Below are 25,830 nucleotides of genomic sequence, written 5' to 3' on the forward strand. Positions count from 1 at the left end.
GTGCGTACGTGCAGCCGACACGCTACAGGAAGTGCCATTGCCGGTGCTGGACGACCGAGGAGTGCCGCAGGAGGACTCTCTTCCTGCCGCTGTACAACATCACGGAGAACATGTTCTGTGCAGGATACGAGAGGGGAGGCAGGGACGCCTGTCTGGTGAGTAAGCAAAACTGCACATCCGCGTGAAACTACAGAAGAAAAAGGTAGAAAGATCCTTTCGCCGGAGTAGTTGAGTTCAGCTTTGTCTCCGAGCGCGAAATAGAAAGAAAGAAAGAAAGAAAGAAAGAAAGAAAGAAAGAAAGAAAGAAAGAAAGAAAGAAAGAAAGAAAGAAAGAAAGAAAGAAAGAAAGAAAGAAAGAAAGAAAGAAAGAAAGAAAGAAAGAAAGAAAGAAAGAAAGAAAGAAAGACAACACGCAACACTGCCATTACATGATCTTTCATGAAAGCAGGCTTCTCCGCAGTAAAGGTCACCGCGTGGTGAAGCCCGCTTTTGCGAATATATTTGCTCAGCACATTTCAAAGCTTCCGCGTGCGAGAGAAAACGTTACCACGGCAGCGATAAACGTCTTTACAAATACAACAAGAAAATATTCATCGGTATCTTTTGATCCTAAGCATTCTCAATGTTCGGGAACCCAGCGGCTCGGCCGAATGTGTCATTATTGTTCAGATACCCATGTACTAATGAATTGTGTACCACTTCCTCCCAACATGCGCTGTATGCTGCTGACGATTAAATGACCCACTTTTCGGGTTAGTTAACGGGAATTTTCAGGGCAGAGTAATGCGCTAGATGGTCAACAAGGTTCTCTCCTGGTTCACCACGGTTTGGCGCACGCTCTTGTTCGTTTGGCTCACGCTGCGCGAATGATGAAGTGCTGACAATGGAATTACCTATACATATATATGATTACAAATGTGCTTAAATGCGCCGATCGGACAGAGCTATTGCCGGTAACGTTTGCTATTCTAGACCCGTCTGCATCCACCAACTTGATACTGCAAGCTCGAAATCTATATATGGTGCTACAAGCATGCGTACACAGACTAATTTTGTAAGTGCAAAATGGTTAAATGATAATGCTAGCTTTAGTTAAACAGCCCTAGCAAGTGAAGCACATTGCAAGTGAAGTACATTTTCACAAAATTCTTTTTGTGAAATGTTTTTCTCAGGGCGACTCTGGAGGACCGCTAATGTGTCAGAAAGTGGACGGCCGGTGGTCTCTCGTCGGGGTGACCAGCAATGGCGATGGCTGTGGACGTCCAGGCAGGCCCGGCGTCTACACCAAAGTGATGCGCTACCTGCCCTGGATTCACAGTACCATGGGTGTGTACTCTATAGTCGAGATATTTCTCGGTGAACACAAAGGCGCGATTTTTCCATCGCGACTTGTACATTACACTGACATCCATTTCCGTTTTGGTTATTCTCATACTTTATCGAATCAGTCTACTGAGAACGCAAATCGACATTCAAGCAGACGGCAGGCGTAATCCGACTTTTTTCGCTGTAGTGTTGTCTTTGTTATCGGTGAAACAAACTGCAGCGTAGCACGGAGTGTAACCGTATCGCGAAACTTGAGCCAGTCACGTAAACATAAACTAACCACTGAGTTGCAATATCGACATTCGCAGAAAGCAACCCGGCGCCCAAGCCACCGAGCACGTGCAAGGGCGTGCGATGCCGCCTCGGACGGTGCATCACCCAGGACCAGCTATGCGACGGTACCAAGGACTGCTTCGACGGTCGCGATGAGGACGACTGTCCCATCGGCGGCGGCTGACCAACTCCGTCACCGACGAGAAGTAGCCTGTGTTCGACCGTCGTGACTTCGTTGCAAGGGCTCTTGCTTTGTTGGCCAAACTTGCACTGTGATATACACAACCTCCTTCTCCCTCCCCCCCCCTTTTTTTTTTCATCTCGAACACTCCCGTGTTGTGCGTGCATAGTCCTCGTTCCAGTCTTCGTCGTCCGTGGGCATTGTGTGTGTCTTCGGTGTCCCCTCACGTCGTGGTATTACTACGCTATAGTACAGGCATCTACATTTCCAGCTAGAACACTCGCGCAGTGCGCTAAAGAGTGAGCGAAGCCGTATAGTTGCGTTGATAGTTTTTTTTTTTTTTCGAGGCAATAGGGAGCTTTAGCGTGCCGTTTACCGCGTTGTCTAAACAGTTGCTTCCGCGCAATCAGCCAGTTTTGCGATCTGCGCTAAGCTCAGCTACGCCAGGTGCGTGTGTGACGTCACTTAAAGAGCACGCGCATATCTGGCAGGTTGCGTAGAGAATAAAGAGATGACGCTACATAAGGCAGTGACGGTATGCCAAAGCTCGCTAGCGCTTCTGAACAGTGGCACCCACGTGAAATTGGAATCCACGTAAGATGCGTATCATCACGATGCACAAAACGTGTGCAACAATTCCCTCTGCAGCGCATCACACCACAGTTCTCGAAAAAAGAAAAATGGACATCTGTATGCATACTTGTGTGTCGGGAAAACATCGTGCTGCTCGGTGCCAACTGCTGAAGGAACGCTAAAACAATTGTGCGTCCTCAGCGCTATACCCCACCTGAAGGTTTTCTGCGCGTGTGTGTGTTTGTGTTGTGGGAGATTTCTCCAGCGGGACTGATATACAAAGGAGAGGAGGGCACTGTACGCTTTCCAAGTGCGAGTCATATCAACACCCTGTCATTCCGTGTAACAATGCTAATTAAACGTCAGCCTCATCTCCGCTCTAACCTATGCGCGTGCAGTGCCAGCAACTAAACTACACTACTAACTACACTGCGTTGTTTCTCGACGCCAGTATAGCAATAAAGCCTTGCACGCTACGCGATCATGTCTAAGTTCTAACGTCGCGCGGTGCAGGAAAGGTGCGCATGTAACTGATCTCATAACAGATTCTTCTTTTACCTCAATAACGTTTACGCTTTGGTACCATTTCATCATACAGTTGTCACATGTCTTAAACTCGAAACTATTGGGGTAACGTTTCTTGAAAGACACAAGTGACCGTCGCGATACACTCAGCTCGAAGTGTCAACTGCGCAGACACGCATGCAGCCTCTTTAAACTACGCTCTAAATCTACACCACTCAATTAGCGATCCGTAGAGAGTGATTACGTCTGAGCAGAAAAGTGAATAGGCTGCAACGAAAATGCGTGTACTTAGCTACCCAGGCAGGAAGTGACCTTGCAGGTGGTCAACTGGCAGATGCATAGGGAACGAGTCACCGCAATCGAACATCTCATTACCTTGAGAAAAACATTGCGTTGGTAGACGCGAGTTTTCAGGCACAACAGCATGTCGGCCCTTGGGACAAATATTGACAAGTCTTATTCAAACGATGTTTAGAATGCAGCTCCAAGCGGCTGCTGGCCACAAATAGTGGTCGTGCCAGATGAATCCAGACGTTCCAAACATTTACCGCTTCACTAACCCTTCATTTCCTGGCCACCCTATAACACAGCCACCCGCGCATCTTTAATCTGTCGCCACGTGCGCCTCGATAAAGCATTGTGTGATGTCGCCACTATTGGCTGTTGTAACGGACACACGTGTGCATCCGTTACAATGGCATCTGAAAGCATCGTTCACGTAACGCTTGCGCTAGATGTAATATCTGTGCCGAACGAAGGTAGAAAGGTAAACTCAACTTCAAGAGCAGCTAAGTAAAGTCGGGAAGCGCACAGCTCAATAAAAAAAGCATTTTGCATTCCATATCGCTTTCCCTCTAGTCAGCCTGGGTCAAGCCCCGTTCATGTATACTTACTCACTAGGCTCACGTAATTTATGTGTTCATCTTCCAATTAAATAGTCCGTGTAAAGGTGTGAATGGTACTTTGTATGTTTCTGGCGTCGCTGTGATGTGTTTGAATAAAGCGAAAAGTGGTGAACTGCCGACTACGATTTTGTTTTTTACTCAAGGTTGCAGGAACATTTGAAAATTAGACCGATTACTGATGATGCAGCTCATGGGGCAGAGCTGTTCTCTAATGAGTTTTGAAATAACGTGCACCGCGGTTAACCCTTACAGCGAACATGCATTTATGACGGGTAGACGGTCAAGTACAGAAAGCATGGAGAGCCGTTTGAACTATGCGATACTTCTCGATGTTCACACAGTAAGTAAGATACAGCGGGTCGTCAAAGGTAAGAATAGGTACTGGCCAATCCACATAGCGAAAATGTCATTAGCTATGCCTCCGAGACGCAGTGCGACAATTGCTTCAGTGTCCGCCTCGGTGGCACAGTGAGTATACGGTGCTTGACTGCCGACCCGAAAGTCGTGGGTTCGAGCCCGGCCGTGGCGGTCGCATTTCGATGGAGGCGAAATGTAGAGGCCCGTTTACTGTGCGATGTGAGTGTACGTTAAAGGGACCCTGAAACGGTTTCTGAAATTTTGTCAGCGTTCAGGCCACATCATCGCCAAATCACCCGCACGTACCATGAATTGGGCGACGCACCTTGTATCAATACAGCTACGTGCAATAATGCATGTAGCTGCATTGCTGCCCTTCTTAGCACTGCCTTGCCTCCTTAACTAGTGGAACGCGCGGCCGTTGCTGGCTACGGCAGCGCACCCGACAGGTTGAGCTACGCTACCCTCTCCGTGGCCTCCGCAATCAACACCGCCGGCGCGGCCTCGGGCAACGGAGACGAAGCGCTCGGAGTGGTTGAGATCTGCTCCGCCAAGTGCCGCAACATTAACAGCCGTTCATATTTTATTCTGTACGCCGACAATCTGCAAACAGACAAACAAGAAGTATTTGAGAACGATCACCGATAAGCGTAGACTACAGAGTCTGAGAATCAACTATCAGAACAGCTTCGCTGTTAAGATTGCCGTGGTTGAACCTGGTAGAACCCAGTTACGCCAAGTTTGTCGAGCGACAGCTTGTGAGCCTCACGGATCGACAGCCTCGCTCCTCCGCCTTCTTCATACTGCATGCCTGGCGAAGCGGCTTTGGCCAGCATTGCCACAGTACGCGATGCACGTGCAACGAAACGTCGGTGCTAACTCATCGGCGAGAACACTGCGCCATCTCGTGGTCTTGGTTTAGGCAAGCCATGGAGCCTCTGTCGGTGGCGGCACGAAAGACTAACCCCGGAGCGTGGCCTCCGCGACTGTTCGTTTTCGCGGCAAGAGGATTGAGCTGAAAAATTTACCAGTAGAACACTAACAAAAGATGTTTCAATAAATTCCTCCGACTTGCTGGCCTGTTCCTTTGGTTGTGGTTTCCTGGACCGTGGTGACTACCCTTTTTTAGCACGAAAGTGTTTTATGCCGGGGTTCACCAAGATATCACTCACGTACTTCCGTCACGGATATGACGTTGTAAAATGTACACTAACAGATGACAAAGAAAAAAAACTAGAAGAAAAAATTCCACCGCTGGGAATCGAACAAACGACCCCTAGCTCCACAGCACGCGGCGCTAAACGCCCTGGCCGCAAAGCGTACGTTCCTCATAACATTAACGGCGAGCTATTTATATACACCATTTACCGCTGGCGGTACTCAGAACTCTGTGACACTTCAATGTATTCTCGTTATCACCAGCGAGATGACATCGCCCCGCTCGTTGCAATTCGCGCGCGCTTATCTCGTGATGGGGGCGGTTTGTACGTCTTGTCCGTTCACCGCAAAGGTTGCGTTGAAGTTATAGAGCGCACGAAGGTCACTTGGCTGGCTGCAGCGGCCAAGTTTGCAAAAGGAGCGCGCTGCTGAAACACAAGAAAGTAACAATGGTGACAGTTGTTAGTTCGCGCTCGTCCTGAGTATACTTGTGCGTTCGTTTCGCGCGTCTTTCTTTGACGGTGCTATAGCCACCAAACACTAATAGACATTGTGCAAGCTCTCACATATCAATGCACAACAAACGCTCACCTACCTCTGTGAAGACACGTTTCACTTTCGTGTTATATCGATTCCTATGACGGAGCGATTAGCCATGTTTTTATTTTTTTCTGTTCTTTCTTTCTACAAAGTCCTTATTGGACGTCAGTCCTATTTATTCTTGTTTCAGTACGGTAGCCTGCAATACTTCGGCACAGCAGGCAGGGTATAGTTTGTTGTTTTATTTAGTTATTATTTTATGATTAAATTTCATATTTTGTTCTTTTAGATGCGAAGCAGCTCTTTGACTAGCCTGTGTAACGCTGTCCCTTCGTCCGCACAAATGCGAGGCAACGCGCTTCCCTCGGCGCAGCTGTTGGAGTGGTGCCAAGTAGGTCACGCCGCAGCTGGGCGTTGACGTCTCGCTCCCCTCGCACGCTTCCCTCGCACGTGCGAGCGTACGTCACTCTCTCCCTCACCCGCCGGAGTGCCCGCAGCTGCCGGCTCCAACGCCCGCTCGCCTCCCGTGTCTGCGTTTCAAACAAACGTTTACACTAGTAAACGCTACACCGAGTTTCGCTTCAAACGAATCTTCCAGCGCTCACCGCAGCACCCGCGTTAGCGCCGTTCAACCAGTGACGCCACCCGTGCGCAAAGCTGCTGCGTCGCATCCCATCAGGGTTCCCTTCGGGGAGATGGTCCAATTTTTTATGATTAAACTCTTTCTGTTCGTTTTCGTGAACGCGCCGCACTACTGTTTCACTGCAGCCTTTCATCGCCGTTGACCTTGGCTGAGCTTGAAGGTCAGATTCATCCATAGAGGCGTTTCCTAGGCTTGTACCGGGAGGAGTGGAGCTGACACTTTGAAATGCGTGACGTATACGCTACCATTCATGCTCCGAGATCTCGGCGGGAAATTTAAAATCAAACTTCTCTCTTCCTTTGTGCGTAACATATTAATGTAATTACCTTCGTGAGGCCGGCCCCCGTTGTGGGTACGTGCCATGGTACGTGTCATGGAGCGCCCCTCGTTTTCGTCGTCGGCGTGGTAGGGAGAGCCATGGGTTTATTATTTCCTTTATTATATCAATGAGCTATCTTGTAAACTATCTACTTCTAAACATAATTAGAATATAAAACAATTTAACTTCTAAAACAAGGTACCGTCCGCGTTTCATGACCGATCACCTGCGGTAGGTTTCGCCATGTCACTGAGGAACAACCAGCTAACCATGGGCTGAGGATAAGAAGAAGAGGCAGAGCCGCGTGCGGCGCGCGCAAGTGTCAGCCGGAGGTTGGGTACCATGCGTGGCTCGGCCTGCTCGTCCCCATGGTAGCCCCCGCAGAGCTCGCCCATGTACCTGGACGACAGGGACCGGCTGACCGAGTTTAGCCGCAACTTCAGCGAGTCGTCTATGTACGCATCCTATGTGACGGCCTGGAACAGAGTGGTAAGCTATAGGCGCTAGGACTCGGGATCTGGACACGAGCTCCCAATGTGGATTGGAACGCGTGCTTATCCCACCGAACCGTTAGGAATAGGCATTAGCAGTTTGCTGGGATAGTTGGAAAACTGAATTTTGACGCATTTCCAGCGCATAAAGGGGTCATGAACCATCCCTCGGGCTTGGTGAGAAACCACATCCTGCGGATAGCAGTCACTGCTGTGGACGTCTCAGCCAAATATTTGCCCTCGTTCGCGGCAAGGAGAGCTTAGGTTGCCGTTTTCTCAGGCGCCCTCTTTTCATAGAAGCCCGCCCTGCTCGCTTCGAGGCTACAAGCGCCCGCTGTTTGACGTAAAACAACATACCGCATGCTATTGGCTAATAACCGGCATCAATCAAGAGCGGCGTTTGGATCAGATGCGCTTCTTACCACGGGATGCCGTCACGTGCCGGCGCTGGGCTTCATATAGTCTGCTAACATTACACAGTGAGCCACATTCGCGTGAGGAATCACAACGGGAGAGAGTGATAGCGTTTCATCACGCGCGCTGAAGGTCGTGACGCACGCTGGCGTAACTTTCCCCCGTGCCATCCCTCCCTGCTTAGCTTCCAGCGCGCCCGTCGCTACGAGAGGAAAGAAAGCGCCGAAAGCGCGCGAAAAGCCCCTATAACACCGCTCGTTCTTAACGGATTCGAGAAATTTTTTGCAGCAATCGATTCAAACTCCGATACTGAGGTCATTCCATGATTACTTGGAAAAGTGGTTTATGACCCCTTTAAGCGTAGTTAAAAGGTTTCGGGTTTTGCGGTTTGAATTGAAGCCTTTCTACAAGTGTCCAAATCGCAGCACGTACGAGTCTTTAAACGCCGACGTCGCAGTCTGCAATCGAACCTGCGGCCTGCTGCTCAGCAGCCCTCCTTCGCAGGTCTTGTGCTACGAGGTGTCCGCGTCTGACTCGCAAGGCAGGAGCTGGGCCATGGACAAGCTGACAAGTATCCGCAACTTCTTCCGCCGCTTGTTCTGCCGGAACAAGGAGGTCGCCGCCGCTGCCGGACACAATGCGGAGCCCGCCGAGTCTGCGGCGGCCGGTGGCGCTGCCAACCACGTGAGTTCTTGTGACGTCATATCGCAGCTGCCACGTAACGGTCTCCTTTTCTTAAAGGGATACTAAAGTGAAACAGCGAGTCAGTTTAGATCGATAAATTTTATTCTGTAATTTTACCGTCATAGCTTTAATAACAGAGGAGAAAATCAAGCTCAAAGTTTCATTCTTAAATATCGCGCCGAAATCTCCGCGCGCGACGTCACGGATTCCAGTGTTTTTTCATATTATAGCGGCATTGGCTCAACAAAATTTTCGAAAACTTCGTACGTTAAGTCTCCGTGTACTTCATTTTTACCGATTAGGGTCAACACAGTCCCCAGTATATAAAGACGCCGTCGAAATCTATGACGTCATGGCGATTTGTGCAGGAATATCGAGGTGGCGTCGCCACCCGCATCTTTTAGATGCGAAGCATCTCTTGCTCTGGGCTATGTCCCGCGGCATGGGCGTCCGCAGTCACACTATGCATGCGCAACTTTTCTCCTTCCCTCTCCAACAGCTGCGCGCTACTCTCTCCACTTCTCTCCCAGCAGCTGCTTGCGCTTCTCCTGCGTTCTCGCTTCTGCTCTCGCGGCGCATGCGCTACTCTCCTCCTCTGGTCTCCTCTCCTTCAAGCGGGTAGAGCGCTGCGCGCGTTGCCCAGCGCTTGCTTCGGTTGACTCCTCTGAAATGCGGGTTCGACGTGCCGAAATTCTCTCCTGCGCAACGCCGCGATGAGCGCCAGCGCATGCGCGTCCCCCCCCCCCTCCTCTCCTACGCTGCCCCCTTTCGCGCGCCTGTAGACCGCGTTCCCCGCTCGCCTTGTGAGAATTACCGGCTAGGCTAGAGGGAAGACACGACGCGCGTAGTGTTCCTCTTCGCGTTCCACGACGCGAGGTCGGTAGCATGCCCAACGAACGCCAAGGGAAAGCGATCGTGCAAGTGCTCCGGCTTCGCATCGCCTCATGGTCCCCTTTTGCTCGTTTTCTCGCTTACCACGGGTCTTCTCGCGGCAGGCGTAGTGATTTTGGTATTCTGAAAAAGTAATTTACTAATAAGAGAACACTCGGGTTTCTCTTTACTGTCCCTTTAACCCTTTCCGCCACTTTGCGGGATTTCGCAGAACCGATTACCATGCCTCTGCCACGCTGAAGCACCTCAGAGATGTGCGTACCACCAACGATAAATGGTCTATGTACATAGCCCGTCGTTAGTAGGCTCGAGGACGCATGCGTTGTGGCGGAATGACTAAACGCGTCGCGGAGCGAGGTGTCGCAGGTTCGAATCCTCGGTCGCGCGCTTCAAAAAATTTTTCTTAACTATTTTTCGTTCTGGGTTCTATTTACATATACATACCTACACATATACAGAACGCCACGGCGGCGCCGACGCCGACGGCAAAAACCCTGACTTACTATAAATTATACGTAGCTGACATATATTGATTGCATGGTGCTATTCATTTTTGTGTTTTATTATTGTGAACAGTCCAATGATAATTTTTGCTTTATTTCTCTTTTCACAGACAAACGCGGCTAACAAACATGACGAGCAGCTGGGAGATCACAAGGATCTCAGCGACGGCTACAACAACCAAGTTGCGAGGCCAGCGCAGCTGAAGAGTCCCTTCACGCACAGTCTGAAGTGTGGACAATTCTAGTTTCAGACGGCATTGCTTTCAAAGCAATATGCCATTTGTATCGCGTCATGCCGCGCGTTGTGCCTGCAGACCACAAGTTTGAACTGCCGCCGCTGCGACTACCTACAGCCGTGTGTAGATGGCGCGGCATGTCCAATAAAAATCGCAGCTTCTATTTTTAGAATGTGCTCGCATATATATTGTTACGTGAATGACGACTCGGTAGGCTGTAGTCCGTAGACTATCTACACGACATATTTACAGGAGTGGTTGCAGCGCTGACCGGTTCAGCCAAGAGCCCGAGCAGAGAAAGATCTTCCTTCTCTTCGTCCGGCGCACACGCGCATGGTGCAAGGAGCTGGCAGTATGCATGTAGCAATATCAAGAATTTAGCTTGGTAAAACTACCTTTATTCTGTTTTCGCAAGTGAAATAATCAGTTTTTCTAAAGCTATATACGAAACTAACGAATCTGTTCCCGTGTATTTACAAGAGCGCGCGCGAACCGCCATCAACGTTTTCGCAGAGGAAGTCTAATGCTACGCTATCAAGTGCAGAGGACGCTTTTTGTACGAGTTCATCGCTGAAAACTGTACGGCGCATTGTACTGTGAAATAAACTTCAGTAGCTCTTCCTCTGCGTAAGCGAGACTTGCAAAACATGATCGAAAAAAGGGGAATTTTTTCGAGGGGCTCGTTTCTTTGTTAGGCACAACCGAATGAATCCAAGGGATAATTAGTTCAAGGAAAGCATAGAACACATTAACCGTTCCCTCTATCTGTAGTATAGTAATTGTGAGGTAAATTGCATGCAAATGTATCCACGAACTACATATTTACCATTTGTGTAAATACTACTCTTCCATGACTTCCTTAGAATTGTATTATGACCAAGTTGTTCAATTGTTCTTTTTTTTTTAAGTCGTAACCCTCCGTCTTATGTCCAAAAAAAATTGTGTAAAAGACGCTTTGCAACCTTGTTTCATTCTGTTATTTAGTGTGTATCATGTGTGCTCACCCTGCTTGGACTTTTTGTCCGCAGTATTCTATAAATAAATAAATAAAATAAATTATAAATGAGCTCCCCACACTCGGAAAAAAGTTTCTTGCTATGCTTCTGGTGGGTTTGCATCCCACCGATAGAAAGGGTTATTTGTCGCCCACTTTAATCCATTTCAATTTGTCATAATCACTATACTACAGTTAAAGGCAATGTATCCCATGCTTTCCTTGGCCTAATTGTCCATTGGATTCATGTGTGTTTTTTTTAAAACATTGGTTTTAGGGCACAGCTTTCATGCAACTCGGACTCTAGTATGCCCACAAAACTGTGGGTGTAATTAAGACCCATCTTCGTGCCCATCAATGTGCCTTCGAGTTGAACTAGGTGCTTTTCCATTGAATTCAACATTATTCTGGTCTAGCCTCCAATTGTAATACGCTGCCACGGTGGCTCATGTGGTTGCGGTGCTAAGCTGCTGACCCGAAGGACACAGATTCAATCCTGGCCTGGGTGAACGCATTTCTATGGAGGTGAGATGCTATAGGCCCATGTACTGTGCAGTGTAAGTGCACGTTAAAGAACACAGGTGGCAGAAGTTATCCAGAGCTATCCACTACGGTGCCTCATACAGCCCAAGTAAATCACTTTGGGATGTTAAACCCCATAAGCCAATCAACCAACCAACCAACCAATAGTAATAACGCGTGGAGTGTGCAACATTCAGTTGGTTTCTCAAATGGCATGCCTGAAAATGTATATACAAAAGACCTGATGCAATCGACATGCAGAATGTTTGTACACGGAAGTTACTCTCCTTATTCAAAGAGCTGCCTCAAAGAGAAGGATGGAGAGATGGTGCAACCATCCCAGGCAGTGTAGAGTTACTGTATATAAATGCTTCTTCAAGGGGAACATATACAGTAACTAGTGCAGTGTTTCATCTCCACTCTGAGCAGACAAAGTATCAAGTTTCATCTAGCCCTCTGACAGAAGGGGCACTCCTGCTTCTGAACGCTTCTAACTCCATGTAGCTACCCGTACCACAGTGATTAATAAACCCAGTTTAACCCCGTTAACAAAAGCCCAGTGTTCTATCAACCACCATGGGGGCAGTTTTTTCGATGCGATTATCTTGACATTCAGAACGTGCTTTAGCCATTATTTTAACAGTCATGAGCTCCACACAAAAGTGCATTCATAACAAAACTTATGCCTCTGGTGAAGTTACGCCAGGCTATTTCATGAACGTACATTCCATATCCATGCGACCTTGCACAAATAACAGAACTGTGGCACGCTTTTGTAATATTTTGCCCACAAGATGCAAGCAGCTTTTGTTGCTAATAAGAAAGCACCGTTTTCACCAAATCAGGGCATTTCATATTACATATAAAACTAGCAAGACACCTCTAAACAGGATGCATACTTCATCATACGCCCCCTTAAACGTTGTCCCACAGCCATTTTAGATTCTTATTGAGGCCGATCTGAGCCTAATTTCTCAACAACTGGTTGCATTTTGTAACTTTGGCAATGAGCCAATTACAACCAAGAAATTCGGTTTCAGTCGGGCTCAACAACCATAATGGAGAAACACATTACTGCAACCAAAGATCTGGCCCATTGGTAATTTCTAAAATTTATTAGTTTATCAGCCACAACTGCTTTCTGTCTAGTCCAGGTAAACATATGAAAGCACCTTCACACATTCTAACAGATCCAGCTAGCACACACACACTACGACTTAAAGTGCACTTCAAGCAAAGTTCAGCACCATTATTATTACTGTGTGTGCCGACTTCGACACTATTATCTGGGACACGAAAGAACAAACACACAGCATTTTAATCCTAGCTCTCAGCTTTGGCTGCCTCGTCCTTTGCTTCTGCGGCTTCCTTCGCAGCCTTCTCCTCTTCCGCAATGGCTGCACGCCGTTTCCTCCACGCCTTCATGTAGACTTTCGGATGCACGCTTGTGTACCCTGCCAAACCTAAGAGCATGCCTGCTCCAGGACTCGTCTTGGCTCCCTGCCCAAACCAATAATTAAGCCGGTCAAAGTTGACGGCCACTAACTTCTCATTACGCTCGTTGGGCATCGGGTCGAAGGAACCGATCTGCTCGATGGTGTCCTCGTCACGGGGCCGTCGCCGCAGTCGTGCTGCCACGAGGTGGTAGAAGGGTCGGTTTGCACAACCTTTCAGCAGCAGCTGGATACGCACCTTCGGGACGGCTTGAGCTACACATGTGAAAAAACGGAAAGCATTTTTTCTTATTAGGCAACATTAAGCTTTGTTTTGATTAAGGCCAAAGCCTTAGATGCCTAGTCTAATGCGAAAATTGACTGTCAGCGTTGACGGCGTGAACACGAGCGATGCGAAAAATCTTCACGCGATGACGTCACAGATTGCTAAAATTTGTGACATCACGTTATGCCATCATCACACGACATCATCGCTTGGTCAAAGGTGAGCCGATCACGGAGGCAGTACAAAACCAGGTGAGATGCAGAAAGCTTACAATGCCTCCGATCCCGGAGGTAGTGGAAAACACGTTAGGTGAAGAAAGCTTTCAGAGGGTGGCAGGGGAGGATCAATACATCGACTGAGAAGAAAATGAAGATGGGTTGTGCGCTCGAGTCGTCTTAAGTGAATGCATAAGAGTCACGAAGTTTTTCAAAGCAGGTGCGATTGCATGTAATCTCTTCACGGATGAAACAGGCAGGCACTAAATGCGTTCAGTTGTTTAGGGAGGCTCTTTACTAGCCAATTAGAAAAACGGAAATAAAGGAAAGTTGAAAAATGTACTCTTGCAACTTTCTTAAGGAACACAAATGTGTTATGCTTGATGCAAACGCTTACACCAATGCCAGCAATCTCTATGCGACACAGAACGACGACACAGCCAATGCGGTACCATACCATCGGAAACCTCAAGGAAAACTGATAAAGAACATCGTTTCTAGATAGAACATCCATGCTTCTGCATAGCAGAATCGTAACACTACATTTACTGGCATCAGTAAGCTTCAGGGAAGTAGCTGCTACCAGCTTCATGTATAAACTTTTAACACACTCGTGTTGCCGTAATGTCGCACGCTCGTTGTGTCAGAAATTAGCTTTGCTCGAGTTCAGGCTGATGAAATAAATTCCTTAAAAAGTATTGGCTATTAACCTCAAGCATAAGACACGGTCGACACACCAGTGTTTCATTCAGAAAGAGTGGTTAATTGCTGCTTCTCGCCCACGCGGTGCTTTCACGAGTTTCTAAGCGATTTTGGCAATCTAGTACAGGGATGGTAACGGTGCATTTTCGGTCGCAATCAGGCCCACAAATGCACCGTGTGGCATACAGGTGTCACACGGTGCACTTTCAATGCGATCCAGGCCGGGTCGGATCGAGTTTTTTTGGAATCAATTGGTTCCGGATCGGGATCAATTGTGATCGAATGTGCACCGCGTGACACCCGTACAAGATACGCAAATGGTGCTGTCGCGCAAGACGACGACGGGCCATAACCTCACAACAGAGGGCATGGACCATCGATATGTAGTGGGACAGTTTTAAGGGGTATTTAATGCACACCGGCAAGAAATACATGCATAAACCAGCCAACATTAAAACTAAAGGGACGTCATGGCTTTTGCTCACTATTCATCAAACAAACCTTGAGTCCTTGGGAGAGTTAAGTAGGATGCTTCAGTGACAGACCATTGAAAACTGCAGAAATTAACTTCAACTGCCTAGGTTAAAAGAATACATTACGTCATTATAACGTAAACGTTCGTAGCAGTGCGAGTTCTGCCCAAATCATCAATCGACCTCGAGTGCTATTTACCATGCTACAGTGACGTTTTTAGATAGACAGCATGCCGAGTGATCACGTACCAAATAAATTACGTTACAAATATAGAAGAAATAAAAGACTTTAAACGCGAGGTTACTTAGTACTTTCACAAACAACCCGTGAAACTAGCAGAAATCACTCGAAGCGTGTAGTGCGAGCAGATAGTTAGTTAGATTGTTAAGAACTTGTACTCACTAATGGCGACAGATAACACAATACATGTAGCATGAAATACATATACGCACCTGCCATGATACCGTCTCTTCGTGCAAATGCAGCCACAGGAAATTTGGCGTATTATTTCCCGCAACACTCTTCGCAACCTTTCGCTGCCGCCATGTGCTAGCGCGCCGCGCAGCTAGCGACACCAGCGGCAAAGATGTCGGTGGTATATCCAGAAATAAAAAGCCTATAAACCAAACCATCTTTGTTTCTTCAAGAAAAAAAAAACCGTACTCCGTCTTTAACGTTTCGAGCTGTGATGTATGACTACTACTACTTCCTACACCGCAGCTTCTCGAGTTTCGGTTTCGGAAGTGATCGATGTGTGCTCACCCAACAACAACAATATCCTTTGAGCCAAATCATAGAACACCTATTACCCGGTGGTTTCACGTGCTTGAAAGCAACTGTAATAATGCAAATCACACCTTTCCTAGATGCGCCGAAGTGCAATGTTTAGAGACAAGGGCGGGGCGGTCACTGCACGTCAACTAAAAAGAAAAAAAGCTCGACCTGAAAGGCACGGCTTTGAAAACAATTCACTTCCCGCTAGCTATTTCCAATCGCATAAAAGAAGGGGCCTCGGAACAGCCTGTTCTATGGTCCATTGCCAACATAATTAATGCACATGCACCGCAAGTTTCGAGGGTGTTCTGTAGTAGAGTGACCACGAGGAAACATGCACTCTGGCGTGCTGCTCACTTGCCCCTGATTGTGCTTAGAAACTGAATAGGAGATTGGTCCACTTATTACTACAGTTTGAGCTGTAGTACTAAGCATGCATTAAGTTACTTTCCTACACTCCCTTACGACGAACTATCACTCGAGCTGCCATAGGGCATTGAACAAGCGTTATGCAATACTCATAGTTACAAAAGCTCTATTTAACTGACATTGAGGCTGTAAATGGTCTCTGTCCAACGCTTAAGCTACTGAAGCGGTAGCATTCGGTGTTTTGCTTGTCACATTTGGGCACAGCTAGTGCACGACTCTTTTACGAAAGAAAAGGTAAACATGAATGCGACAACGCCCAACCACAAAAATATTTCTCAACGAAAACTAACCCACATACTACTGAATCTGCCCTCCCTCGACAGATGTCATCCACCTTTCCTTACAGCAGTTTTTCAAATCCAGCGTCACTGTATGTAACGTATATATTTACCCAAGAAAACTGCCAAATGCCACCTCATTCAAAATTTGACAACTGAGCTCATCAAATGATGAATGTGACAAGCTGCCACATTAATATATGTTTTGCTAGAACAGTGAAAAGCTTACACAAGTCCTACTCCCCATACAGGGTGATGCAGGTGCAAGAAATGCGGAAATGATCTTATGAAGTATTTGTTGCCCCCACTTCCCTTCGCAACCCATGTCGTCCTGTGCTCAAGGCACATTCAAGAGGATAAAAGAATGTTGAAGCACTTTTGCACATGCGTATTTGCTATACCCGCAAGTCTCTGGGCAGCTAGTTCTTCTATCACCCGACATTTATTCTAGCTTGAACAATGAAGGAGCAACTTTGTGCACAGAATTCATTGATGTCCTCCTGGTCGCCATCTTGGGGTACAAGCCCGTCAAGATGCTGAGCAAACAAGATGCGTTTATTTCTCATCCACAACGCAGATGACCACAAGGCACTGTGCTCTTGCCTGCATGTTCTTTTTCATGCTCTTGCTTGAACCCACGGAGTCGTTGAAGCGAGACTTCCGCTGTCGTAAACCAAACACCGATGACTCCTCATAATATATTAGATAAAAAAAAGAGTCACCGTGGCAGCCAAGTACACTCTAGCCATATCCAGGATATTGTTGTATCCTAGGGAAACTGGCTACTAGCACAGAGAGGAGCTGCATCTGCGACATCACGTGAAAACTATCTATATGCAGAATACTGTAAAGAAGAAAAGTTGAACATAAACTGCCAGGTCATAAATGCTGAATTTTCGCGCGGCATCACGGCACATCGCCTGCCAAATAACGTCTCAATCAAGCCACTTGTAGGTTAAAAAAGAAACGCAGTTGCTAACTGTGAACCAATATGTGCGACAGTCACTATGTTTCCTGGCATGCAAGGGAGTCAAGAAGTGAGCATGAGCATGTCTGGATCAATGTTTTTATTTGTCTATGTTGCTATTGCATGTTTATGTACAATTTTATTTACAACAGCTTGACAACAACTTCCGAGATGCAGCATATATGCATTCTTCTTGTACACACAGTTGTGGCATCTGACAACAATCCCACAATGCTTTCTCGCCTTCAGGCAGCACACTCCAAACACACGCACGCAAGAAAACACAATTTCCTACACTTCAAAAAAAAAAAAAAGAAAGGTAGTAGTGGTACAGAAGAGCTATCCCAAAGACATTTCAACCACGCAGGGAGGTGAGCTTCGGGACCGAGTAGTCTTGTGGAATGAATGCCTCAGAGAGCTTTTGACAAAACACCTTAATCCCCTTCCTTGGCAAAGCGACGGTGCGGCGAACTACCGTGAGAAACTTCAATCCTGCCTATGGCACACGCGCACTGTCAATGCGCAAAGCTTCGCGTCCTCCTCTTTTGACCTCGCCCTGAAGCGATGAGAGTCTGTGAGCAATCGTCATAGAAACAGGCCAGGTACAGGTCCTTCGACTTATCACACTGGGCTGTGCGCATGTGCCTCTGGCTGCCGAAACGAGCCAAGGCCAGCCGACACTTGCAACACCTTACGGTACTGCCATAAAAAAAAATGCTGGCCGCGAAAGTTTAGCCAGCGAGGTTCGAGACCAAACATGACATCGCCCTCTTGCTGAAAAAAGAGGCCTGTGGTCCTCCTCCTAAGCGCGAAAGTTGTACTGCAAGCCCGCACACACACTCTGAGGCAATACTTGTTGTGGTGTAGACTTTCAGGAAAAAGAAGAACGAAGCTCTGTGGCGCTTGCAGAGAAGGTTACAAGACTGCAGCGTGTTCGGCACTCGTTTCCAGCGTGTAATAGGTGGACCGACGTGAAAGCTATCGCCTGACTTCCGAGTGACCCTCGTTTCTCAGAGGACCACTCGGCGCACGTCGGTGATTCGCGTGCAAACTTACACCTTCGCAGTAAACATCGTTTGAAACAGCGAACCGGCACTCCCTTTCACGTTGGTGCCTACCCCTTACACTTATCGTGCACACACATTCACAAAGCTCAACAATGGGAAGAACACTATCGGAAGTCCTAGGGAAACGCTTTTGCCATTACAAGCTCGGGTGTCTCTAAGATGTGGGACTGCAATGGACACAGTCCGACAGTTAACACTTGTCTCAATGTCTTACAAAGAGTGGATTGAGCCACACATTGACCTGTTTGCCTGCCGTAAGTACTATCAGCCAACTCGCCGGGAGTGTAAGAAAAGCATACGAGACAAACGTGGGAGACAAGCGTGCAGGCTACGTAGGGACAAGTTGGAAATGCAGGGGTGGGAGCGAGTCGGGTATTGGGGGGCGTGCAAATCGTCAATTCCTTAATAAATGATTAGCTGGATGGATGGACTTTTCTTTTTCCCTCTGGTCAGCACCGAAAGAACTGGACAACTGGACACATACAGCAATCAGTGCACGGTTTGTGTACTTTGATTGAGTGCTGGTGCACCTGCACTGTAGAGAGTTGTGGGCCTTTCCCTTGAGCATCGGGGACTGGCTAAGACGAAGGTTATAACACGTTAAGCTAAATGGTACAACACGCAAGCCTACTCTAGGTGCACTAGCTTTAAGTCGCCGCGCGCAGTACAGTCTACGAAGAGTAAGTTCTCTCTTTTTAGTGTATTATTCCTGAAGATCCCAAAGAATTGCGCATGCGTATGCAACATGTCTGCAGTAAACTAACACCATCTTCCCTCCAATCCTTGTCTTTGAGGTCTGTCTTAGTTTTCTCATCCATACCTGCGCTTATGAAGTTCACGCTGCCGACGATAACCACTGCCTTCGGGAGAGTTGTAGTCGCGGTAAAATTCACCGAGAGATTGGTCTCGACAGCCCTTGTGAGCAATATCCACACTATCACAACCAGAGCTGAGAAAAGATGAAAAAAATTTGGACACACCAGCAGAAGCAGGTTTGCTATCCTTACAACAAAGCTGGTGCGCAGATACTCGGACAAAAGCAAACGTCTCTCGAATGTCTGTTGGCAAGCTACCAGCTCAGGATCTTGGAACACCTAGAGACTGCCCATATGCTAAGTCGTTCAGCAACTGCAATGTATATTGACCGCTTCCCCCGCCCGTGTCTTCGATATAATATGCACAGACAAATTGCATCTCGCAGCAAAGTGTGGTACATTGTCCTTTCCAACTCCCTGTGTTCTAGTTTTGGCTTAACGAAAATTTGCTTAGACTAGCTTGTGCAATAAATAAGCTTTAGCTGGAGAGAGTACAGAGGCTCAAGGGAGAGAGGGATAGCGAGATCAGAGATGCAGAACGATTGAAACTGCGGGCGTAGAAGAAAAAAAAATGTATATGTCAAGAGAACACAGTAAAATGAGGCATAAAGATATCTGCTAGCAGTAAATGAGACCTAAAATGGAAATGCCTTAACCGGGGAAACCATTTCTAGCACTTATCTGGCGCTAAGCAAGCTCAATTTGTGCCCTCTATAAGCGCTCCTACCTAGACACTCGCGCACAACTTTCTGTGGCTGAGCAACTAACTTTCAAAAATATATGCCCTGGAATTTTATGTTCCAAAAACCCCTATCTGATTATGAGGCACGTCGTCCTGTGAGTATGGGTCTTCTGTGCTTGTATCAGAATGCCAAGCAGTTAAGACTGTTTTCACTCTGCTTTTACTTTTTCTTTACTTGCATTGATACTGTGGCCAAGAATGCAAATCTTTTGGAGAAGAAAATCTTTCATGATATTTGTTGCCTATTCCAGATTGTAACAAACAACAGAAAAAGACAGGTGCAATTCATTGCACCGTGCTGTTCTGTTCTCTCCCATTTCTGAGATGAAAACAGTAGCACATCTGAATGACCCGTCTAGATCTAATGTTTCCAACAGCTTGTGTTTCACCGGGCTTAGGAATGCTTCTTAAAAGCAATGCAATCTAAAATTAAAAAGATGCATTGCGACTCGATAAACTTTGTAGTCAAAGCATGACGATGAGAAATAGTGAGGGACCTCTCTGCAATATTACTTTGTAGCGAGCGAATCGCCGTGTCAGAACGGCAAACTTGTACTGCGTGGTAGTGCACACATATCTGTTTCTGAGCATATATATTAAGCATTTCTGAATGTTTGGGCTTTGGCCATAGGCTGACGTGAACACCGGTAAGAAATTTTGCTGCAAATATCCAAAAGAAACAAAATGAAATGACATTTTGTATTTGCCACGTTACAAGGCAGCAAGACTGTAGAGCAGCACTCTTGCATGCAATCAGTTTGCTTCTATATGGCGTTATCTACACAGCCACAGAATGTTGTGCGTGAGCGTAGTTCACCTCACTCGCGGGCGGCAAATTCATTACAGAGCATGAAATCAGTGTCCGAGCATCGTCCCAATGCGGTGCGGTTAACCCGTCCCCGACATCTTTCACTGCTTTATTACACCGGACAATGGCTAAACTCTTAATTCTAAAATCACAAGTTTTTTTTTTTCCAATACTCTACTCTGTAAGTTTCCACTGTAGAGATCACTTTCAGCATCCTGCTTTAAAACGAAAATGACAGATTTCCTTTTGTGAAGCAGCAACCTACTTTTATGCACTGCACCGAACAGATGAGAAAAGAAAAAGCTATACACACTCGCTGCTTCGTGGTTTTAAAGACTACCCATTTATCGCTTGAACAATTTGCGAATGCGGTTATGACATCTGAGTTGCAAGCCAGGCAATCAATACAGGCAGCATTATTTTACTCGGCAGTCCATAAAACCGTTCGTGATATGAACCATGCTCCACGCAGCAAAACACGTCGGAATGCGAGACCGGTAAATCAGTGTTGCACCGTTATAATGCCAGGGATGAGAAATACATTAATGGCAGCAAATGAAAAAGAAATGCGCAGGACGAGAATGTAAACTATAAATATCTGCAGTGCATTTGTCACTTCTGCCGTCCTTTCAATTTGTCTAAACAGCGCGTCGGCTTCTTTCCGTCAACGAAAATACCGTGCGCGCTTCCAAATGGCCAACTGAGACGCGAATAGCTTGTGCCACATTCTTTATAGAGTGGGATTTGTTCTTTACTTGGCACCGGGCAAAGCCAAGCTAAGCCAAGTTTAGGGGGTGAGAAACTAGACACCCTACGAGGCTTATGTTACTTAAGCAATGCAGCAAAAAAAACCGGCAAAAAGTCTTTTTTTTTCTTGGCATCTTTTTACTACTTCCTGCAACCCCTTAAACTTGACAAAGCACAGCAGTTCTCCGTCCTCAAATCAGTGCCTAGAGGTACCCCATTCGTAACAAATGGACGAATGTGTCGTGGGACCCTTCTCTGAAAACAGATGCATGGAGCGGAGGTGTATTCAGCGTTGCGTCACATAACAAGTAGCATCCAGTTTGGAAGAAAGTGTGACACATTTCATTAGTGACGCGCATACGTATTAAGCGAGGCCGAGCATTTCAGCGTGCAGATATCTGGCACACATTCATTTTCGATGTCCACAGTCTCACACCGTTGACGCGTACCACTATTTCACAATGCAATGTCGGCGTTCTCTTTCATATCGTACTGGACTGTAGTTGTACAGCACTGCACTATAGTCAAATATCTGGCACACATCCGTTTGCCAAGTCCATTATCTCACACCATTGACGCATACCACTATTCCACAATGCGAGGTCGGCGTTCCCTTTCGTATCATACTAGACTGTAGTTGTACAGCACTGTGCCACAGTTTTGCCGACAGAGGTGACGCGGCAACAGAGACGGCTGCGGTGAGTCGAGATATGTAGCTCGCAGCAGTCGATGCTGACAACACGCATGAAGGAAGCGACAGAGAGAGAGAAACACACATAGAAAATAATAAAATAAAATGTGCGCGTGCAGGAGAACCGGCAATGTGTCGGGGCAGTAAACACCAGGAACAAGAGAGTTGAGCCGTGGCCGGGCATGACTAGGAGCGGCTGTCGACCGACCCTATTGCTCTTGGATGCTGCAGACAGATGAGTGGGAGCAACGCAAGAAAGGTCGAAGTGTGTGTGTATGTATGAGTGCACGCGGGCGAAGAGAAAGGTCAGTCGAACGGCAGCTGCTCTGGTTACACCGATGGTGCGTTGCGGTCACTTCGTAGACCTGGGAAAGAAGAAGAAGATTCGGGCCTTTAGGCACAATCAGACATCAAAACACTCAGACTATTCAACGCAGAAATTTGAGCTAGTTGGTGGTAACTGAACGTGTGCATCTTAACAAGTGCAAAGCGACTATCACAGAAGGAACAGACACTAGTGTCCATCCTGTTTATGTGACTCTTTCTTCTGTGATTGTTGCTTTGTGCTTGTTAAGATGAACACGTTCACTCAAAGACCAACTGCAGGAACATCTTTGATCACATAAAACCAGCCTAGTCCCAGACAAGAGTATATACAAAGACGCCTCCATGCAAAATGTGCACATTTAAAATGTGAGCAGACTTGTACTGAAATTTCTGCTAGAATAATCGTTATCAATACTGAAACTTGCGAAATGATGGTACCACTACTCTAGACACCACTACACTAGACAACACTGATCTAGGCACCAGACAATGCTCACCGATAGTTACACATGACAAGGGCTTGACATAGAATGTGCAGCTCCCAGACATAACTTTAAGATAAAGAGGAAGTGAAGCCTCTCGAAGGTAGCATGCCTCGACTGATGTCATAGCCACAACCCCCGGGTGCACGTGTCACCTACCAAGGCACGTGCTGTTTGAATGCACTCGCAAAATAACTGTACAATTACCAGCCACAAAAAAAATGACACAACAGTCCGTCATTACAGTTGTGGCGAGATTGCTTCGGTGGCACATAAACACTCGCCCGCAACAAATTTAGCCAAAGTTATATTTTGCTGTAGTTGGCCTTGAAATTCACCGTAATTTCTACCACTAATGTCTAACGACACAAGCTGCTCCCTTGTGTCCATGACAAACGATTGTAGTCACCTTTAAATAACTCATTAACGAATGGCCTTTAGGCCACTCAAACTCCAAGTGAGTTATCCTAAGGAGGTGTGGTTTACATCCTAGAATCTCCGGTACATATCCTTGAAGTAATAACAATACCACCTTTCAGTTTCGGAGCACGAGTGTGACAGTTGCTGCAGGTACCAATACAGGTTTTCATAGCGTGAAAAGGTGCGCTAAACATGATTATACAGAATAGAAAACACAGGACACGATCCTGATTCATCATCTTTTTCATGCCTTTTCATGTCACGAGTCAAAACCAACACGCCCAACTTTCCATTGTGATATTTTGACATGCTAGAGTAAGCTCAAGAGTGCTCCTCACAAACTTCAAATAGACTTGCACTGGCAAACTTAGTTTGAAAAAGCTGTGATTGTCTACTTGCAGCGAGGCTTGAAGCGACACGAAATTTCGATGCATGTCTTCCTACATAACTCAATAAAATCAAATAGCGAATGGCCACGAACTACGTTTCTAAGAGAAATTCTACAAGCAGGGTTTTGCTTATTAATTATAATAAAGTGTGAGTGCACTGGTAGTACAGCCATCGGTAAATGGACAATCGGCACGAAACTTGCCAAACATATTCTGCGTGTCCTCATTGCCAACGCTAGCTAGCTAGGCGCAGCAGCATCAGACTAAATAATTTCCTAGGTGCTTTGTACTGGCGCGTGTCGTGCATCAAATAGATCTTTGAAAACAAAGACATGCTCACAACAACAACGCACAGCGATTCGTGCTCGTGCGACACTTTTTGGCAGGAAAGACGCACCTCTACTTCAGTGCAGTAGTTTTATTGGCATGCACTGTGACACAAGCTAGCGAACAACCAAAAAACACAATAAAAGAAAGGGGAGTGCTATAAAAACGGGCCAAAATGCAGACACACACCTATTTGAGGAAGTACTGGTACTAACTTGCCGTCCGACTGAGTTGTACCCCGGGTATTGTGAAGATTGAAGCAGCTGCAAACGTGGAAAGAAGCAGGAGCAGGTAAGGTTAGTGCTCGGAGAAATCGTAGGCACGTGGAGTCTTTGGAGAAGACGAGCTCGTCACAACAGAAGTTATTAATTAATTCGCTATAAAAAATTTACAGAAGTTAGTCACATAAAACGATTACGTGGCTATCGCCTCTGACCAATAAGCCAAAATTAAATTTAGAACCTTACGCACAAAAACCACAACATTTCGAGACAGTAGTGAGAGGCTGCAGACTAATTAAGACGACCACCTGGGATTCCTTGATGATCATTTAAATCTAGGGGCACGAGTGGTTTTTGCATTTTGTCCTTATTGTCAAAATCAAGAGAGCATGCAGGAGTTGATCCTGTTCAAGCAAAGAGATGAACCGTTAGTATGTACAGTAATCACGAATTGAAACGTGAAAATTTAGGGCCAAGTAATGTAGGTACTTCGTTTCAAGCGCCTACAGGTTGTGCTGTATCAGCGTAGTTCTGACTCGAAAACTTACGACAGAGACAACATTACCTCTAGCAGCAAGATTTCCAGCAACATGATGCGGTTATCACGAGCAATTGCTGATAGCAGTCGTTTTACTAAAAAAAAAAATGACCCGTTTCAAACCGTGAGTACCGTACATAGATGTCTTGCTTTGAACATGCATGACCTTCATACTGCTCTGGATCTCGGAAACCACAAAGCGCGAGCGAAATGATTTGCGAGAAATGAGTGGTCCAGGCCGCGTGTGAGTTGCATCAGTTAACACCAAATCCAGTGAAAGTGAAAACGACCACTTACTGTCTGGAAGTTTGTGGACATTTGGCCCCAAGCTGTCAAAATAAGAATGCCTCATTGCATCTTTTGCCGAGATCCTCATCTTTGGTTCGAACTGCAAGGGAAGAAAGGAAAAAAAAAAGAGCAACATGAAAGGAGGTCGCCCAAAAAAAGACATTCAGGCAGAACCAACTCAAGTTCTTGTTTATGTACTACATGAGAGAATGTATGGATTGTGACACATATGGTCCACACAATTTTTTTTAATGACATCTTTATTCAGCACGAACCTCATTTCCCACTCTCGTGATGACAAGGTGGGGCAATGGATGGTGAAACATGAGACGTTATCTGAGAGGACTGAAACTTCGTTTAAGATTGGCAAACAACTCAATCATCAGACTGATATTCAGTGAAGACACTGTTGCTGTTGTAACAGCAAATAGCCAACTATAGCCAACAGCAAGCTAACACGAGCCAATATTAGCCAGTGCTAAGCAGTGCTGGTAGTACGCGAGTAAACACAGTTGTCCAGGAGAGCACGGGCCATTGCTCAATCCCAAATCGCAAGGGTTACACTACGAAAGGTGCTCACATACGCGGATTAAAGGGACCCTAATGAGAAAAACGATTGTTCCCGAAATTGCAAATTACTCTTCCACGATACCAAAAACACCAAGCTTGCCACGGAAAGACGCTCGGTGAGCGAGAAAACGTGCAAAAAGAAATTGCAGGAGGTGATACCACATTAAAGTTCACGCACCAGCTGCCGTGATGTCACAAATCTTGACGACGTTTATTAAGACCTACGTAGTTCCTAATTGGTAAAAATGAAGTATGTTGTCTTCTGAGGGGACCAGATACTTAACATACCAAGTTTCAGGAAATTT

At 46.5% G+C, this 25,830-nt stretch overlaps 3 protein-coding genes and 1 pseudogene across 7 annotated transcripts in view; 2 read left to right on the plus strand and 2 right to left on the minus strand.

Moving 5' to 3' along the window:
- LOC119396352 (uncharacterized) overlaps positions 1-2,365 on the plus strand; it is a 23,064-nt pseudogene extending 20,699 nt beyond the window's left edge.
- A 4,761-nt stretch (positions 2,366-7,126) lies between these two features.
- LOC119398033 (uncharacterized) lies at positions 7,127-10,182 on the plus strand. Its single transcript, XM_037665299.2, has 3 exons — positions 7,127-7,289; positions 8,210-8,389; positions 9,894-10,182. The coding sequence occupies exons 1-3, from the start codon at positions 7,194-7,196 to the stop codon at positions 10,026-10,028; spliced, it is 411 nt and encodes a 136-aa protein (XP_037521227.1). The 5' UTR covers positions 7,127-7,193; the 3' UTR covers positions 10,029-10,182.
- A 2,442-nt stretch (positions 10,183-12,624) lies between these two features.
- On the minus strand, positions 12,625-15,233 carry LOC119396353 (probable 28S ribosomal protein S16, mitochondrial). The gene is made up of 2 exons (XM_037663541.2): positions 15,098-15,233; positions 12,625-13,244 (listed from the first exon to the last, which is right to left on the minus strand). The coding sequence occupies exons 1-2, from the start codon at positions 15,102-15,104 to the stop codon at positions 12,859-12,861; spliced, it is 393 nt and encodes a 130-aa protein (XP_037519469.1). The 5' UTR covers positions 15,105-15,233; the 3' UTR covers positions 12,625-12,858.
- Positions 15,234-17,178: 1,945 nt separating this feature from the next.
- Positions 17,179-25,830, minus strand: part of LOC119396354 (cyclin-dependent kinase 16) — a 175,148-nt gene continuing 166,496 nt past the window's right edge. For 4 of the 5 annotated variants that reach the window (XM_037663544.2, XM_037663545.2, XM_037663547.2 and 1 more), the window contains 3 exons: positions 24,965-25,055; positions 24,124-24,171; positions 17,179-22,328 (listed from right to left, as the gene is read on the minus strand). In XM_037663544.2, coding sequence (XP_037519472.1) covers positions 22,294-22,328; positions 24,124-24,171; positions 24,965-25,055 — 174 coding nt within the window. In that variant the 3' untranslated portion in view covers positions 17,179-22,293. Of the gene's footprint in view, positions 22,329-24,097; positions 24,172-24,964; positions 25,056-25,830 lie in introns of all 5 variants that reach the window. The other variant, XM_037663546.2, reaches the window with a different exon arrangement.

Source organism: Rhipicephalus sanguineus, chromosome 6, assembly GCF_013339695.2.
Source record: "Rhipicephalus sanguineus isolate Rsan-2018 chromosome 6, BIME_Rsan_1.4, whole genome shotgun sequence".
NCBI classification, from domain to species: Eukaryota; Metazoa; Arthropoda; class Arachnida; order Ixodida; family Ixodidae; genus Rhipicephalus; species Rhipicephalus sanguineus.